Here is a 20,039-nt window from a genome sequence, read left to right on the forward strand (position 1 = left end):
TTTCTGCAACAGTTTTTAAAATAGAAAAAAAATACAGAAATAATTTAATTATCCAAAAAAAAAGAATTATCTAAAAACTGAGATGATTAAAGCTTTTAACCTGACAGACTATGTAAGTTCCAAGACAGAATGAACCATATCTGTTTCAGAATACCTCTGTATCCTTAGTACCCAGCAGTGTGCTGCTTTATTGAAGAAACTGAATGAAAATATGTGATTTTCACGTGAAAAAATTTTCCACAGCTCTGAAACATCATGTTTTCTTAACTAGTTTATATTTTAACTGATATACATAGAGGCCTATATTATACAAAAAAATCTAGTATATATTATATATGGTATATTATATAAAAATACATTATATTTGCTATATATGAACTATATATACTGCATATATATACATCAGTAAGTATACTAAGAAAAACTCCTGTAAGAAAAATAGGCCCCAATTCTAAGTTATTTTCTAATTTCATTCTACAAGAAATTACAAATCAATATACACACAAACCGACAATTTCTAAGGATACAGTGAGAACATTCTGAATGATCACCCCAAGTTACTGCACGATCTTCAATAATCAACCATTAAACCATTTCTTATAGTCTACAGTAATGGATTAATACATTTCACAAAGACTTTCATCAAGAACTGGAGTGATCTACTTAACCTTCAGCTAGTTATGACCAATTTAACTACAGAAAAACCATATTTCTCCAAGAATTCCTATTATTGGTTTCACCATGATACATCTTTTAACTTTATAGTTAAATAACTAAGTATCTTCTTAATTATCATCGAAAAAGCCAGGCAATATAGTCTGTTATCAATTAGCTACTATGTGACTGGTAAATAGGAAAGAGATATTAGCTCAAATGAAATTTTTATTCATTCAAAAATAGTTTTTCTTAGGCAACAGGATCAAATATAGCAAATATAGAATTATAACCTTCAGCAGGAGAGGAAAAAGCTCCGAGCTTAGCTGTTGCTCAAGCAGGAGCTTTTTTTAATCTGTATTTTAAGAAAATATAAAACGAATGACTATACTTGGTATCTGTGTGTGGCTGGGGGGCTGGAGGGGGCCTCTCTAGAGACTTATGCTCCCAGCCTTGCACAGTTCTTAGTTTAAAGCAGGCTGCGCTTCCTTCCACGCTCACCTTCATGGCAATTACACTGGTTACAAGTTCCTCTTCCCCACCCCAGTGTTCACATATTGTTTTTGCATACTTTTTTTATTCCTTGAGATAAGCTCCTGCCATGCTAACCTGCCTCACACAAACATTTTATGCTCTGGTTACAAACATACTTAGGTTTTATGAGACTCTCCCAGCCCTATTTTTCTCTAAGGCCTATTATTTTTAGGGCAGCTATTCTAGACTACAAAGATTTTTAGGTATGCATATATTATGCTACAGCAGCTATGCCTTTATTTTCCAGTGTTAAACTACCTTCTCTCATATAGCTGCTACTAATATGCCTCCATCTAAATGATTTAAATGCAGTATTTATCAGATGCAGATAGAAATGAAAAAGCTTAAGTACCATAAAATCATAGAAAGTTTTTGTCATACTTTCCTAAGATTTTACCAAACTTTCAATTTGCAGATGCATTGTGTACAATTTTGAAATTATAAACTTATAAATGATGAAATAACATTTAAGTGTTTGTGATTTTATATTAGCTCATACTAGATGACTATAAGACCAGAGACTGTCTAGCCAAGGACAATTCACATAATTTTTCAAACACTCTTACTCATAAAGGTAACATATTTTCAGTTCCTGAAGGTTTCTTAAAAGTTAGCTGACTTTTTAAAATTAAAAATACTAAGAAATAGGGCTTCCCTGGTGGCGCAGTGGTTGAGAATCTGCCTGCCAATGCAGGGAACACAGGTTCGAGCCCTGTTCTGGGAGGATCCCACATGCCGCGGAGCAACTAGGCCCGTGAGCCACAACTACTGAGCCTGCGCGTCTGAAGCCTGTGCGTCTGGAGCCTGTGCTGCGCAACGAGAGAGGCCGCGACAGTGTGAGGCCCGCACACCGCGATTAAGAGTGGCCCCCGCTTGCCACAACTAGAGATAGCCCTGGCACAGAAACGAAGACCCAACACAGCAAAAGTACATAAATTAATAAACTCCTACCCCCAACAACAACAAAATACTAAGAAATAAAAAATAGTAATGTAATTTTGCTATTTTAGTTTTACAGTTTAAAATCACCTATTTTATTTTTATAGACATAGTATTAAAATAAATGCAAAAGAGATGACAGTTATTAAACAAGTATCTACATGCTAATTATCAATGAAGTAGAGTTCTTATGTATTTTTATTCTTTCCACTTCTGTTTAGAGCTTGTCTTTAAAAAGATTACGCAGGGGGGCTTCCCTGGTGGCGCAGTGGTTGAGAGTCCGCCTGCCGATGCAGGGGACACGGCTTCGTGCCCTGGTCCGGGAAGATCCCACATGCCGCGGAGCGTCTGGGCCCGTGAGCCATGGCCGCTGAGCCTGCGCGTCCAGAGCCTGTGCTCCGCAACCGGAGAGGCCACAACAGTGAGAGGCCCGCGTACCGCAAAAAAAAAAAAAAAAAATTACGTAGGCACACAGCGTGTGGGGGAGGGAGCTCACGAGGGGCACGGGCCCTTCTCCCTCCTCCAGGGCTGCCGCTCCGCCTTCTGCGCTGCTTGTGTGCCCGTACAGGGCAGACCTCGTTTGTGAAAAGACAGCTGAGGAGACTCCAGCGCTCGCCATGGCCAACGAAAGCGGAAGGAAGGAGTCAAGACTAAGAACAACGATCATATAAATTTGAGGGTGGTGGGGCAGGATGGTTCTGAGGTGCAGTTTAAGAGGCATACACCGCTTAGTAAACTAATGAAAGCCTATTATGAACAACAGGGGTTGTCAATGAGGCAGATCAGATTCTGATTTGATGGGCAGCCAATCAATGAAACAGACACACCTGCACAGTTGGAAATGGAGGCTGAAGATACAATTGATGTGTTTCAGCAGCAGACAGGAGGTATCTACTAAAAAGGGAACCTGCTACTTTACTTCAGAATTCTGTTCCTCCAAACCAAGACTTTCTCAATTAGAAAACTGCAACTTGGTTCCACCACATCCTGACTACCACAATACAGTTTCTCTACTCTTTCATTTTCCCCTTCCCTATTCCTTTACTGTACATAAAGTAACTGGTGTATGTGCAAAAGCATATTGCATTTTTTTAAACTAAATGGCCAATGGTATGTTTTGATCAACATCAAATGGAGATGGGATAGCATACTCAGCAAGTTATTTTGCTCTCACTGTTTAACAACAACAAAGAAAAACCATAAAAATCCTTGCATACCTTGTTGCAAGGAGAATTTTAATATTTTTCATTTATCATTGTAAAACCAAGGACAATTTTATACCTTTTTGTACATAGCTATTATATGTAGGGCAATCTGTCTTTAAATAGGGATAAATTACTCTAAAAGAAATGAATCCTACAGTTTTTCCTTCAACTTAAACATCTTGTTTAAATAAACTTCTTGTTTAATTAAATAACTATGTAGAAAGTAACAGTGCTAGTTTACTCTTTTCTAAGCACAGAAAGCAGATTATAAATATATTTATGACAACTTTTCAATTACATTAAAAGGTTATAAGGCAACAAACATAGAAAATTCTTTCTGAAACACCCAGGTTTTATACTGATTACAAAAACTAACATAGCCAATGCTTACTGACAGCTTATTATATATATTAGATAGTGTGCTAGGCACCTTACAAACCTTATACCTTATCTAACCCTATGCCATTAGGATTCCCATTTTACAGATGAGAAAACTAAGGCTTAGAGATGTTCAATAACTTGCCTAAGATGAATTTTATTTGCACTGATATCTCCTTCCTATTTACCAGTCACATAGTAGCTAATTGATAACAGACTATATTGCCTGGCTTTTTCGATGATAATTAAGAAGATACTTAGTTATTTTAACTATAAAATTAAAAGATATATCACGGTGAAACCAGTAATAGGAATTCTTGGAGAAATGTGGTTTTTCTGTAGTTAAATTTGTCATAACTAGCTGAAGGTTAAGTAGATCACTCCAGTTCTTGATGAAAGTCTTTGTGAAATGTATTAATCCATTACTGTAGACTATAAGAAATGATTTAATGGTTGAGTACTGAAGATTGTGCAGTAACCTGGAGTGATCATTCTGAATGTTCTCACTGTATCCTTAGAAATTGTCGGTTTGTGTGTATACTGATTTGTAATTTCTTGTAGAATGAAATTAGAAAATAATTTAGAATTGGGGCCTATTTTTCTTACAGGAATTTTTCTTAGTACACTTTTATTGATGTATACATATGCAGTATATATAGTTCATATATAGCAAATATAATGTATTTTTATATAATATTATACCATATATATAATATATATTAGATTTTTTGGTATAATATAGACCCCTATGTATATCATTATGTATATTAGTTAAAATGTAAGCTAGTTAAGAAAACATGATGTTTCAGAGCTGCAGAAAATTTTTTCACGTGAAAATCACGTATTTTCATTCAGTTTCTTCAATAAATTTTTGAGCAGACACTGCTGGGTACTGAGGATACAGAGGTGTTCTGAAACAGATATGGTTCATACTGTCATGGAACTTATATAGTCTGTCAGGTTAAAGGCTTTAATCATATCTCAGTTTTTAGATAATTAATTCTTTTTTTTTTGGATAATTAAATTATTTCTGTATTTTATTTTCTATTTTAAAAACTGTCGCAGAAAAATGTTTATTCATCCTAAAAGTGGATTTAACAAGTTTTTCCCCAATGTATCAAAGTCTGTCTCACACCAAAGTACATGTTCTTAACCAATATATAGTCTTAGATCAGAAAAAAACATTTCAAACAATTTTAAATCATTTTAAGAGATCAAAAATCATCTTCTAAAAAAAGTTTTTATACTGTGAATACAGTGAAAACTGTAATTCAAATTAAATAGAAAGTACTAATCAAATCTAAGAAACCAACCCTCACATATGACCATGTTTCAATGCACTAGTTTAAGAAAAATTCATCAAGTTATCATAAATGAATTCAAAACCTATAAAGCATTGTATGCTATTTGAGTACAACTTATCCCTAGGTAGTTTGCTTGCCATTTCATAAATAAAAATTTCTAAGTCATTTATGGTAGCAGAAGCAAGAAATTATAATACTACAGAATACCAACCAAGGCACCAGCTGCATAAAGCATTGCTTGATCATTAAGAAAATCTTTCTTTGCAGTATGATAGCAACTGTAAGCCAAATCATAATGCTGCACCAAAAAACATAAGTCAGCCATTTTCCTGATTTGAAGCTCTGGAGCTTCTGGTGGATACCTGTAAATACAAATTAAGTTAAGAAAGGAATTTACAATTTATGACCTTTAAACCATTAAATATTATAAAATGTCTAAAAAGATACCCAACTGTCCAAAACATGAGAAAAACTGATCCTGTATGATAAGAATTCTACCTCCAAGGAGAGAGTGTCATTTCTCAAAGATATTTGGAAACAGATAGTTACATCCTTATTTATATAATTTATATCCCTATACTGAGAACTTTTCAACAGGAGGCAAGCATTTTCTCTATTGTCAAATTATGAAGTAAATAAATGATCAATTCCATGTGACTCACCTTTATGTACAGCAGAAAAAAAAAAGAAAATCTAAAATGGATTTTATTTTCCCCTAAAACAGGATTTTATATTAAACAAAATTTCTAAATATATGCCATGTCTTAGAATTATTAGACCTCAATACTTTAGTTATTAATGAATACTTAATCTAACTCCATCTTTTTACAAATAGGAAAATAGACCTAAAATAAAGTGACCCTCCTTATTGTTTATTTTTAGATATCCAATTACTTATAGTTTTTTAATTTAATATAATTTACTTATGGTCACTATTCTTATCTACCCCAGCTTTGACCAATATGAAACTAAGAAACTAAAGAGACAGTCATTTTTTGCAGAACATCATATAATCAAACACTAATCAGAGTTAAATACAGAAAAACTAAAAACAATAATATTTTACTCACAGCAATCCAGATGTATTTTTTAGCTCATTAATGCTCTTTTCTGGAACTTTACTGCCACTAAACCATTTTTTAGTTGCAGAAAATAAAGATCGACTCAAACCTTTTCTTGATATTAGCTAAGAGAAAAGATTAAACATATTGACAAATATAAGAATTTAATATTTTTCTTTTACATACAAAAGAAAAAACTCTAAATAACTAAAGTTTTAAGAGTGAGCAAATGTGCATTTTAACATTGATTTAAAGAAAACTGTCCAAAATGCTGACGAAATCCCTAGTGAAAATAAATAAGCCTCTTCTAGGATTTAACAGAATTTCATCACTGATAGTAATGTTAATAAACCCTAATATTGGTCTATTTTTCAAACAAAAACTTAAATTCTTTAAATAACTTATACTACTATATTCTCAACTTTACTATTTACTGAAATTTTTTAAAATACTAGTGCAAATAATTAAATCTTACCTGATCATTTAATTGCCGAATTGTTTTCTCTATATGTGGCAAGAGGCCCCGAAATGTGAACTCTTGTATAAACTGTCGAATTCTATCATGATCAGTAAGGGTTAAACATGCACCATGAATAATTCCAGCATTTACTTTCTTTGTTTCATGTAATGATGAAGCACATTTTACATGATCTGGGCCATCAATGCTGTTAGAAGAGTCACCAGATGGGTCCAATTGAAGCGGGTGAGTTCTAAAGTTGTTTGGTAAGCCATCTACTGAAAAACAGATCTTTCTTTTACTCTCAGAAAACAACAGAAAATTGTGATATTACTACTATATTACTAAAGAAAAGAAAGAATGCTGGAACTGTATCTTTCTGTATTTCTTAAGAAATCTAAAACAGTAACATTAAAGTTTTCTCCCTAAAATTTTAGGACCTGGGTTAATACCTGTTACATGTAATAGAAATTTTTTAATTCATGTAAAGAAATGAAGAAAAATAATGTTAAAATATAAAGAATTATTTTTAAATAGCATAACTAACCAATAAGAAAAATTATAACAAAAAATTTTTAAAGCTATCACTGTCTAAACTGTAATTTAAAATGCAAAAATAAAGCTCTCAAAATCATGTGAATTGGGGGAATAATTAATGCTACATATAATATCTTCCTTTGCTTTCTACCCAAAAAATTTTTTATGAAGCCTGATATATTACTCTTAAAAAACAAATTTTTAAATGTCAAAAAACATCAAACTCAAATAACTCAATAAAATCTTCAGAGGAAAAGCTAACCTGTCCATTATCTTTTTTCATCATGAAAATTCCCCCATCTTTTACGTATAAAGATTTAACAACAGTGCATATTTTCAATCAAAAGAGAAACTTAGAGAAAGTATATCAAGACCTTTGACTTCGTTATCTAATCCATCCAATGAAAGCAAGTTACTATCAGAATTCTTATTTGAAGTTATAGTACAAGGGCCATCTTCATATGATTCCTATCAAAATAAAATTTAAGCAGCATTAATGGTTATATTTAATCATGTTTAAGATACCATCAAATTCATCAACAACTATGGTAAATCTCATTTTTTTTTGCTACAGCAACTCTTTTCTTCCAATACTCCAAATTCTTAACTTCTTCCATGTATCATATTCTATCACTTCAATCCACACCTACTATATTCTTAAATTGTTTCACATGCAACCTACTATCCTAATTCTTCTGAATTTGAGTTGCTTCTATCTCAGTTTTTCTGTTTATATGTGATATGCACATGCTTATATGAAACCTGTATATATATCTATGTAAGGAATAATGGCAAGACAGATGGACTACTAGAGTCAAGCAGGGGTAAAAAAAGAAGGATGGTATGGAATCTGCTGGATCACAGATGCAGCGTTAATAGGTTGGAGTGCATTCTGAATACACAGAAGTGTTTTGGAGAAATATCCAATGCAAAAAAAAAAAAAAAAAAAAGAAAAATATCCAATGCAACGTTTACTTGTAAAAGGGGCACTGATTTCAGCCAACAAAAAAAACTTTAAAAATACCCAGACTACTCCATAAGACCACTAATGCTATGAGGTATTATTCTGAGTGCCAAATTTTGGGAAAAATATATAAACTAGAACTTAATAAGAGGAACGTGATCAGGACAAGAAACAGTCTAAAAACAACATTTAAGAAAGAGTTGAAAAAATAGTATATTTAGTCTAGAAAAATATTTTAAAAGACATGAGAGCTATCTTGTATAATTTGAAAGTTGTCTTAATGGAAAACTGATATGGTCCCTATAGGATTGAGTACAAGCAAAGGGAGAAAAATTCTGGTTGATCCTCAAGCTGCTCAGACATGGAACAGGTCACCTGAGAAGACAATGAGTACTTTTACTAGATGAGGTCATTTATAGGTTTAAAGGAAATTAAAGCATTATAACAGGGGTTGGATTTGACAACCTTTAAACTATCCTTCAGTCCTGGGCTTCTAGGATTCTAAGCTGTAGAATTTCTATAGCTCTGTCTTCCATTAAAAGTTCTCCAACTGGACAATCTGACTTATTATGTTCCCTTTCCCAACCTAAGATGGCTGGATTCTAAATTGAATATTTCAATACTATTCCTATTCTGAGTGTGGCCCTGAAACATCATTTAAAGTTCCTTCACATCCAACTGGTTCTTTTCTCTCAGACACCTTTCCCCAGCATTATCTTAAAGAAGGTCAACAATTATCTCAATATAAAAGTGAATAAAACTGGATTAAAAATTCCATATATAAGAAAGAAAAGGCAAATAAACAGATTATTAAACAATATTTATATTAGAACATCAAAAACTACATGAACTTTCTAATTCATATTTCTTCAAATAATATCACATCAAGTACATAATGTAGTTTAACTGTACAAAATATAAATATAATTTCCATTTACTTAAGAAATCCTCTTTCTAAACAAAAAAAAGTCAACTCTTGATTATCTGAACTAAGCATAGGAACTTGGCATTTGACCACTACCAAGTGGCATAAAGTTCTACCTTAAAAATTGGACAGAATGTGAAACCTTACACCCACACGCATTAGCCAACAGACAACAATTAACATTAGTCTAGAACTCTATATTAGAAGAGTTGATTAGGAAGAAACAAAACTTCCTGGAAATTCAAAAGAAAAGGAAATCAGAGGAAAGTTAGGGAAAAAAGCCCACCCACCTAAAAAGTATGAGCTCCAAAAGGTGGCCATAAGAACAGCATGTTGAAAATGAAGGAAGGCAACCCCAGAGCATGTGGATAATAAAGAATTGACTGTAAGCATTCATAATGAATTAAATGTACAAGCCAAAAATTCTATTCTCTACATGTTTGTTTAGTCAATCTAATTCAATTCTTAATGTATAATTCACTTTTCATCATTTTTTTTTCTCTTTTTTTTTTTGGCTGGGCCCTGCGTCATGCAGGATGGGATCTTAGTTCCCAGAGCAGGGATCAAACCCACGCCCCCTGCAGTGGAAGCGTGGAGTTATAACCACTGGACTGCCAGAGAAGTCCCCACTTTTCATCTTTTAAGAAAACAATCAATTAACACTGATATTATATACCTGAAAGGTATACACATAAGGGATTACTGCAGTTGGTTAAAAACAGCTTCTGAACTACTGACTTAAGAGCTCACATACTGATGGATCAAAACTAGCCAGATTCCACAAAATAACTATTAGTAATTCTACAAATTCTACAGTGATACCATTAGCCATAAAACTGAAATACAGCTTTTGTAGTTTGCTTCATTGTTGTTTTTTACATATACCTGGTTTTGAATACTATTTTTCTGGAGATACTGACTCCAAGGATCTGGTATCTGTTCATCTGACGCTCGATTAGGTGTTCGAGAATTAATTTTAAGTAAATAGCAACCCTGAGTTCCATATTTCTGTTTCATTTCTTCATAAATTGATTCAGCTCTAAAATAAAAAATGGAAAAGTTTGTAGCCAATGGGGAGCAGACCTTAGGCAATAATAGTATTAAAATAATACAAAAACCATGAAAAAATAGTCCCCCCAAAAGAACAAAAAGTTAGAGGTAGAATAATTTAAAAAACTAAAAGTTCATGATCCTAACTGAAATTTAGCTAGCTTGGTTATCACCTTAAAGCACAATTACCAAAGTATGCGTCATGGAATAAAATTTTGCAGGATACTCTTATGTTAGTCAAACAGAAAGTTTTGGTGGTCAAGCTAGTTTGGGGAACTACAGTAAGCAAGCCAACCAGTTTCTTTTGCAGCAGACCACCTCAGAGCCTTCCATTTGCTAATATGTACTGTGAATTTCCAAAGAGTGGCTTCAAACTTATAGATCAGAAACTCTTTCAACTATGTGAACTAGTCTGCAGGAAATACAACTTTGCGAAATTCTGTCTTAGAGAACATTTATCAAAAAATGTAAGTGCTAACATAAAAAAGTATAGCACCCCCCAAAAATTCATCTTTCACTGCTAGAGTTTACCCTTCCCTTAGCTGTCTCCAAAGGGACACAGTTCAGAGGAAGAGAAACGAGAAAACGCAAGAAAAGCAGCCAAAATATTTATTATATAAAAATCCACCCTTTTTCTTGCAAAATTTATAATAGCTGGATCCATGAGCTAATCTCAGATACAACAAAAAGCACTTGATTTCCTTACTTTTTGTTAACTAGACTTGCTAGTTAGTGGCAGACAAGATACTTCAAATGATAAGTCAGCCTAAGAATCAAACAGTACATTCTGATGGAAAATGAAATTTTGGTACATAGAGTTAACCTAATTTAAATAGCTTTTTTTTTTTTTTAACCAAAAAGCACATGGATAATCCTATATCACATTCAAATGCAGAAGCTAATACTATACAAATAACAAGCCTAACAAATAATTAAATCATATTACACACTATAAAATGAAAGCTGGATAAATAAAATAGTTATAAATTTGTATAAACACAGATATAAGTATACGTGTATGTATATACACTCAGGTACAAAAAACTAAACATCTACTTGCTTTACCAATGACACTGCTAAGCATAAGAACCACTGATCTAGTACTGCAATTATCACTTAAATATCCTAGTTATAACCATCCAATGTGGAAGATATATACCATATTCAAATGATAGAAACTAATTTTAATAGCCAGTTCAAATTATTTCTATTTATATAGTACACTTTATCCAATAAGCTACAGATTGTTTATGATGTCAAAAAAATTCTAAAGATTTGTAACCCTCAGAACAATTCTGTGGTCTTAGAGAGGAAAATTTATTTTAAAACGATGGATTGTGCTCATAACAAGGGCAAGAAATAATTATTTAATTGCATATCCTAAACAGCATTGAGATATCAGAGTAACAGTTTGAAACAACAGATTAATTTGATCCACATCTTGAACCAAAATTCAAAATAAACTGCAAAGCCACAAAAGTAAAATTGTTTTAATATTATCTTATTTTTCAAGAACTCATCTTTAAAGATATCTATTCTCTTATCCCAAAGATAAAAGGACTATGGCAAATCACTAATAATGAACATTAAAGGGAACATAAGAAAGAAGTGCTTGGATGTTTCTCATACTGTGAAAAACATCAAGGCTAAATATAAAGCGATGAGAAAGTGAAGAGTGGAAAAAGCAGTGCCTATAAGCCAGGAAGTGAAAAGTCAGAGGAAAACTGGGAAGGAGAAAAGAGAAAAAATGAGAAATAATATTATACAAAGTAAGAAATAACAGTGAAGACCTATAGGTATAAAATGGCAAGCACTTGTGAACAAAGATTACAATAAGAGAGATATACATTGAAAGAAAATTTTGGGTAAGCATATGAAATCTAACATAAAATGATGTAGCTGTTGAATATAACTCCAAATAAGAGATATAGTTAAATGTTTTATTAATGAATTTTTACTTTCTTGGATGAAAAATGTATCAAAAACTTAAGCCATGTCCAAATCAACATTAACTCATTTAACAGGAAATTATTTAAAATTTAAAAAATCAAAAAAGCTTACCTCTGTTCATCTCCTGCACTTACATCATGTAAAAGTACATAATATTTAAGTGTATTTGGTATAAACCACTTGGGGTAGGAATAATCATTGTTGTGCTGAATTCGATGCTGTTCTTGTGACAACTTTGAAAACTGTTCCATAGGTTCAGCTTCACTAGACGATGTCACCAACATACCTTGTAAATCATATTAAGGTAATTATCACTTATCACTTAATAATAAATATTATCCTATTAATATAAACTTTAGGGAGATATTTTTTGAGCTAAAAAAATCTGATTTTACAGGTTTTCCTGCAAGCATAAAACATTGATAATTTCTTCAACATTTCTAAGTAATTCAAGGTTCTAAATAGTAAAGCTATTTTGTTGGTAGCTTTTTAGATCATTTATATATGTAATAAGGAAATCCATGAAAAAATGGACAATATGAAAATTGTGCAACTATCAACATAATGAAAAATTCTGCTGAATCTTGCTTCTCTCCATTCCATCTCACTGTGATCTCATATTCTATCCCATCCCAACTTTTCACTGTAACTGCATTAAGGAAATGAAAGTCATAACTGTCAAAGTAGGTTAATAGCTATAAAACAGATTACTAAAAAAAATGGATAACTGTTTTTAAATATGAGCTTTTGCATAAGCGATTAATTTTGAGGCAATCAGCAAAAGCAGTTAACACCGACAGTTTACATTTTTTCTTTCTAAAATAGCTTAAAAACATATTAAGCATGAAATTTTCAAGTTGGGTGATAAAGAAAAATAACCAAGCCCTTAGTATTCTTATTTTATAATCAAAAATTAGTTACACCAGTCTTGTATCTAGGATGCCATTTAACAAAGAAAGCAATAAAACTTGTAGCATCATCAATAAAAAATAATTTCTCCATCTCTATATCCTCTCAACAATTTTGCCTTCATATAACTCTTTCTGAGATTAATAACTTCCAAAACATTTGATTTTAAGAGAACATAAAAGTCAAAGGATACATGCTAAATAGTGGTTCAGAAATTCATGATCTGATGCTGGCATCGACTGAAGAAAGGTCTCTCTGTAAGACTCAAACCATGGAGTAGTAGCTAAAATTAACAATAAATAAACCAGTTAAAAGTCCTCAGTAGAATCAGTTTACAACAGACAAAATTTCAAGTCCATTTTTCTAAAAGATATGAAACATCATTTCTAGCAATACACAAGCATTTTTCACTTTTGCTTTAAGATGCATATGTGATGTATGTGTATAAGCCATACACACAAATATATTCATACATGGCAATATATATATTTGCAAAAATAAAACTGACCTATTCCTAAACCTACCCAATGATCCCACAGCTTACTTACTAATGCTTTCAATATTACCTACATGAATAATCAGATTTTAGAACTAAAGTTTTGTATCCCTGCCACTAGTCATGTTGTCATAAGTAGCTCCTTTTCATAAATGGTATTATTTCCGAACAGTGGTTCTCAACCAAGAGTGATCGTGACCCCCAGGAAACATTTGGCAATGTCAGGAGATACTCTGAGCTGTCACAACTAGGGATAGGGAGGGGGTGCTACTGGCATCTGGGAAATAGGTCAGGAATGATGGAATGATGCAGTACAGCCTACAATGAGGAGAACAAGACAGCACCCCCCGACCCCAGCAAAGAATTATTTGTTCAGAATGTCAACAGTGGTGAGGCTGCCAAACCCTACTTTATAATTTGATTACTTGAGTATGATAGCAACTAAACCTCTTTAAATGGAATCTCAAAGCATACTTACCTTATAATCAAATACAAAGACGTGTGTTTTCACTTTTTGTATACATGTATATGATGTGATTCTTAAAATTTCAAATCTCTCTTGCTCCATGCTAAGCATTTTACATTAAAACTATTCTAATGTTAAAAATTTGAATTTAGTTAAACTTAGTCATTTCATTAGGTTTAAGCAGATTATCTAAATCACAGTTTTACTAAAAGGATACTCCATTCCTATTTACTTATGCTGACTATAAAACCTTGTGTACTTTTTTGTCTTATTCTTAGAATCACTGAAAACACAGCAAGTATATTTTCTGTTTACATTATAATACTACATTAAACGACTGGGAAGGTTGAAGAAAAAAAGCTATTCATTTGGACCGAATAGCATATCCAGCCTGGTGCCATATATACAAAAAAACTTTAATTGCAAAAATGCCTATGAGAATAATCCACATATTGTTTAGGAGGGCTATTACAAAAATCTCATGTTTATTGCTATAAAAGAGGAAAAACATTCCCAGAAACAGTACAATATATATGAAAAGTGGCAAAAATCGGAGAATGAATGACAAGGATTAGTCTGTTAAAACAGGAAAGCAATTTTCTTACCAACCAGTAAATATATCTTCCCCCCAAATGAATCAAAATTAGTCTCTAACTTGAAAATTAGTATTAACTTTCATTTAATCCAATGCCAAGAAAATATAAAGATTAGATAATGAAAATTTTGCTTAAAGAAGAAGGAATCTCCACAGATGGGGGAAATGACTTTATCAGCTTTGATTATTTTTCTGTTTGTTGCTTCAATGATGCAACATTAACAAATTATTAACAAATTAACAAATAACAGTAAGTTGTAGACATATGTAGACATATAAAATGTAGACATATGAAAAGGGGTTTGTTTCACGGTGGGCTTGGGAGTTCTGAATAAACAAATTAGGTCTTCCAAAACAGCTATCCTTTGCAACACTATCTGGAATAAAAGACTAGAAAACCTACATGTCCGTCAGGGGGGACATTAAATGGAGGCACTATGCAGCTTTAAGAGAAAGGGGAAAATCTCTATATATTACTATGAAGTGCTCCCAGAATACATTAAGTGAAAAAAGACAAGAGCAGAGAAGTATATATTTTTGTGAAAGGGAAGAAGATACAGAAAGCCACATATGTATTAGCTTATATTGTCAAAGAGAAATAACAGAAGGATAAATGCCACCAACAAATGCCATCATGTGTCAGAGAAAGAAGAAAGAACAGATAAGAAAGGGGAAGGGCCTGAACAGAAGCTAGACCTCTGCAAATGTACCTTGTTTCACAGTTTTGACTTTGGAACAATATAAATGTCTACATAACTAAAATTAAAAAGAAAAATAGCAAGTACACACATGCAGGAGTTCTTAAACGGAAATAATACTTTCTAAATACTGGTGCAAGAAAACACTCGGTACTCAACAAAGAATATAAGGAGCACAGGAAAATCTTCGAAATGTATATGGCAGAAGTGGGTTTTATCCTTCAGGTAGGTCACATTCAGGTTGATGAGGTAAGTTTTTCCCTCAGCCACATGTTTCCTTGAAGGGCTAGAAGTCTCCCTTTATTTTTCTTATATGTCAATAAGTCTAGGGCATCCTTCTTTTTTGCTTTTTCTAGTGACATTTTTGAAGAAAGTAGAAAAAAAATAGTTTATTAATTTTTTTTAATATTAACAAAAGACTAACATTTAGTGACAATTCTGTTCCCTTAAAAATTCTCTTGTACTTATTTTGGGATGAAATCGGTATTTTGTTCATACTCCTTTCCATCTCTACATGTTCTTTGGTTGGAACTGAAACAGCAACCATGTTATCCTACCAGTTCAAGTTTCTCTATGCAGAATGTACTTTTCCCTTGGTAAGAAGGGTAAGGAAGGCAGCTAAGAGCTGAAAAACAACATAATGCTCTATATCCTCCACTCACACTCATAAAATGCAGCCCTCTCTCTCTCCCCATTTCTTCTTTGTTCCCTTCTTAGTGCCAGTAGCTTCAGACACAGAGTTACTAGTGTTCCAATACATACCTAACAAGGGCTGCCAGCAGTGAGCTAGACCTAGAGCAACTCTGGTCCTCTTTCTACTGAAACCAAATACTATCACTAGAAATCCCAAACCTGCCAGTGAAAAAGACTGACTACCCTAAACATAAATGTCACCTGTAAATCACATATTTTCCCTTTCTAATCATTCACAAAAGTTGAAAGTACCGGAAAACCACCATTCAGACTAAACAAAATAGCACTAAGAAATATTACAAATTCCACACAATGTTGTCACTTAAGATTATAACTTTAAATAAACAGTAGTACCAAAACTTAGTATATTTCAGAATGAAAATATTCAAGTAAGGAAAAGAAATCAGATAATTAGATGCTGTATAATTATTTAATTCTTTAAAATACAGTTTCAAGGTCAAAAATACTTGACAACACAGTGATTATCAGAATATATGGTTTAATTCAGAGTATCTTAGACTACAAAAGCACCAACAAACTAAAACCAGAACTCATATAAAATTTATGAGCATTTTGCAAATCAAATAATCTTAAATAATATGAAGAGCTAAGAAATACTAACCTTGTATTTTAACAACAACCTTGAGAACTATCCTTGAAGAGAATATTTCTAATCAAGTGTTTTCAGAAAAATCAGCAAAAATCAAAGTATTCTAAAGAGATGAGAGTCATGATTACTTATGCCCAATTATTAAATTTCTCACACACCACAGGAGAAGACTTTTTAAAACAGGTTGTCCTTTATTGAAACTATATTCCTTTTAACCCTCAGTATATCAGGAAAAATAGTCACTGCATTTACTATCTGGATCTAACTGACCCTTGATATTTTATTGTATTTTTAATTCATTTTACAAATTATTTACAGAATTAAGAGTACAACCATAACAAACTTTTTAATAGATTTTAGTAAAGCAAACTCAAATTGTATTCCATATATTCCCCATTTTAAAGATACATGCCTCAGTTAGGCAACGTTTTTTGAATGCAACTAACTGTTCATCAACTATCATGCACAAACCTACAACACATCCATCATGTAAATACCAATTCCAGATTCAAACACATCTCTAACAACTTCTAGTTCCTCATTACTTCTGGTTCTTCTTGCACTTGCATAGTCAAGGTGCAATATTTTGGAAAAATGTGATGGCTCATATTCGTTGAAAAGAAAAAGGTCATTCTATTTGCTCCATCACTGCAAAACGTTTTCATTCTTTAGACTTCTAAACAGCAAACAGAACGATCAAGCTAATAAATTTTTTACTTCTACATCATCTAATTCTTTCAGATTACCTTCATACACATACCTGCTTTCAGCATTTGTCCACTTACAAACTGTATCAAGTAAATTTTGTTACACAAACTTATGATCATAAAAGATGAAAGAATACGGTCACGTCCTTTAACAAAATGGGATGGTCTAGGTTATCATCTCAAAATATTGTGTGAAGTCTTTCCTGCTAAATTAGTGATTAGCTGGATGAAAATACTGTATTTTCTTTTTGTTCTTAGAAATACATTGTTCACTCATCAGTTCTTGAGCTTGAGGAAAATTGTCCTGGATATTGTCATCTGAAGACTCATAGACTGGGATTTCTGTATATGATCAATTTCACCATTGTCATCAGAGTCCAATAAAGTAGGTAGCCACTAGCCACATGTGGCTAGTGGGCACCTGAAATGTAGCTTGTCTGACTGAGGTGTGCTGTAGGTGTAAAATACACATAAGATTTCTAAGACAATATAAAAAAAAGAATAAAATTTTCCACTTATTACATTTGAAATGATAATATTTTTTTTGTGTGTGTGTATATATATATATATAAACTGGAATTAAATTAAATATATTATTAAAATTAGTTTCACCAGTTTCTTTTTACATTTTTTTTTTTCGGCCACAATGCGCAGCTTGTGGGATCTAGTTTGCCTACCAGGGATTGAACCTGGGTGCTCGGCAGTGAAAGCACAGAGTCCTAACCACTGGACCACCAGGGAATGCCCCCTTTTTACATTCTTTATTGTAGCTACAGAACACTGAAAATAATGTAAATGGCTTACATATTTCTATTAGACAGTGTTAGTCTAAAATGCTATACGTCCGGCTTCCCTGATGGCGCAGTGGTTAAGAATCCACCTGACAATGCAGGGGACACGGGTTCGAGCCCTGGTCTGGGAAGATCCCACATGCCGCGGAGCAACTAAGCCCGTGCGCCACAACTACTAAGCCTGCGCTCTAGAGCCTGTGAACCACAACTACTGAGCCAGCGCACCACAACTACTGAAGCCCGCGCACCTAGAGCCCGTGCTCCACAACAAGAGAAGCCACCGCAATAAGAAGCCCACACACTGCAACAAAGAGTAACCCCCGCTCGCCGCAACTAGAGAAAGCCCGAACGCAGCAACAAAGACTCAACACAGCCAAATATAAATAAATAAATAAGCAAATTTATATCTAAAAATAAAAGAGTAAACACAATAGGGACTTCCCTGGTGGTCCAGTGGATAAGAATCCACCTTCCAATGCAGGGGATGCAGGTTCCATCCCTGGTTGCGGAACTAAGATACCACATGTCGTGGGGCAACTAAGCCCACGCAGCGCAACTACTGAGCCTGCACACCACAACAAAAGATCCTGCATGCTGCAACGAAGATCCCACGTGCTGCAACTAAGACCCAATGCAGCCAAATAATAAAATTTTTAAAAAAATTTTTAATTGCCTTAAAAAAAAAGTAAACACAATAGACAGTAGATGATAGGATAGATAAAAGTTATCTCCGTTTTAGAAAAATGAGACAGAAATGCTAATAATAGCAGTAGCTGAATGGAAAAAAAGATAATAGGCAAGGAGTGGAGTGTAAACAATCTGGAACAGACCACCACAGGAAATAACTGTATATAATGAAGATTCTTTCAATTCCATCATTGTGTCTTTCCAATTACTGTACTAAGGAACACTAGCTTTAATTGACCAATCTGATGGAGAAAACGTGGCACTGTTAAGCCAAGCTTATGAGGTAAATATCTAACATGTATTTCATAAATAGAATGCATGAAAAGTATGATGACTCACATTAATGGTAAAAACTAGAAGCGTATTTCTAGACAAACAGAGAATTAATCTTATTTACAATGGATAAAACCACTCTCATATCTCCAAAGAGAAGTATTCTGTTATAACAGAATCTTATTAAAATGAATTCAGTCCTTCATATCACATTCCCAGTCTTCAAGACCAACATAAAAATAAAGCTAAAGGGAGGTGCCTTAAGTAGCAGGGAAAGAACTTGAACAAACTGTTTTCTTCTGTAGTTTGTCCTAACCACTTGGAATTCTTTTTTAAAATCTGCCTAAGGAGTTCAGCTATAGTAATGCCTCCACCCACTTTTAAAAGCAAATGGCACTGAATCTTTCCTTATGTGGAGATGTTGGCAGGGACCTGAGAATGTAAGTAATATAATTAGATAAAATTTCTCACAACTAAATCATGACCACATTGTTCCTATAAACTATCTATACCAAACAACTTTAATAAACTATAAAAAAATAAATATGCCAATCCCTAATATACAGGCAACCAGACATTGGATTTGAGAATCTTTCTCTAAAGATAATTAAATGACCCCAAATAATTCATAGTGAGAAGGGACTTCCTTGGTGGTCCAGTGGTTAAGACTTCGAGCTTCCAATGCAGGGGGAGTGGGTTCAATCCCTGGTCACGGAACTGAGATCCCGCACTCTGCGCAGTGCGGCCAAAAAAAAAAAAGAACTGTGAGTAATAAAAACTGGGCAACTCTCAAGCCTATTCACAGCCTTACCAGCCAATAAAGAAGTCCACAAGATGACAAACTTTTTTATGCCCAATCAGGGTTATAATACCTCAATTTGAAATAGAAAATAATGCCAAAGGCTCACCAGACATTTAAGGAAAGTTTCCAACATGAAAAGGAGAACAAAACAAACTGAAAAATAATACAAATGAAAGAAAAAGCATAGGATAGAAGAAAACTTAAAAGACTTAAAAGAAGCCAACAACAATTTACTAATATCCTTTTCAGACATTCATTCCTCAAAAATTTTACCTTCCACACAACTTTTCTCAGGAAACCGCTGGAGATCCTTCACCAAATCAACAAAATACACCAAAAAAGATATGAATGAGA

The 20,039-nt window shown here is 33.2% G+C and overlaps 1 protein-coding gene and 1 pseudogene across 6 annotated transcripts in view; one reads left to right on the forward strand and one right to left on the reverse strand.

The window, feature by feature from the left end:
* TRAPPC8 (trafficking protein particle complex subunit 8) overlaps positions 1-20,039 on the reverse strand; it is a 90,675-nt gene that overhangs the window by 61,312 nt on the left and 9,324 nt on the right. The window contains exons 2-10 of one of the 6 annotated variants that reach the window (XM_089895049.1): positions 16,438-16,528; positions 15,282-15,474; positions 13,061-13,150; positions 12,070-12,244; positions 9,844-9,997; positions 7,444-7,537; positions 6,551-6,810; positions 6,085-6,200; positions 5,226-5,376 (exon numbers count right to left, since the gene is read on the reverse strand). In XM_089895049.1, coding sequence (XP_089751175.1) covers positions 5,226-5,376; positions 6,085-6,200; positions 6,551-6,810; positions 7,444-7,537; positions 9,844-9,997; positions 12,070-12,244; positions 13,061-13,103 — 993 coding nt within the window. In that variant the 5' untranslated portion in view covers positions 13,104-13,150; positions 15,282-15,474; positions 16,438-16,528. The remainder of the gene's footprint in view (positions 1-5,225; positions 5,377-6,084; positions 6,201-6,550; positions 6,811-7,443; positions 7,538-9,843; positions 9,998-12,069; positions 12,245-13,060; positions 13,151-15,281; positions 15,475-16,437; positions 16,529-20,039) is intronic. The other 5 variants (XM_089895051.1, XM_089895050.1, XM_022586904.2 and 2 more) reach the window with 5 other exon arrangements.
* LOC111181429 (small ubiquitin-related modifier 2 pseudogene) lies at positions 83-3,578 on the forward strand (annotated as a pseudogene).

This window comes from Delphinapterus leucas, chromosome 14 (genome assembly GCF_059928025.1).
Source record: "Delphinapterus leucas isolate spDelLeu-1000000601 "Yukka" chromosome 14, BTC_Dleu_Yukka2, whole genome shotgun sequence".
NCBI lineage: Eukaryota > Metazoa > Chordata > Mammalia > Artiodactyla > Monodontidae > Delphinapterus > Delphinapterus leucas.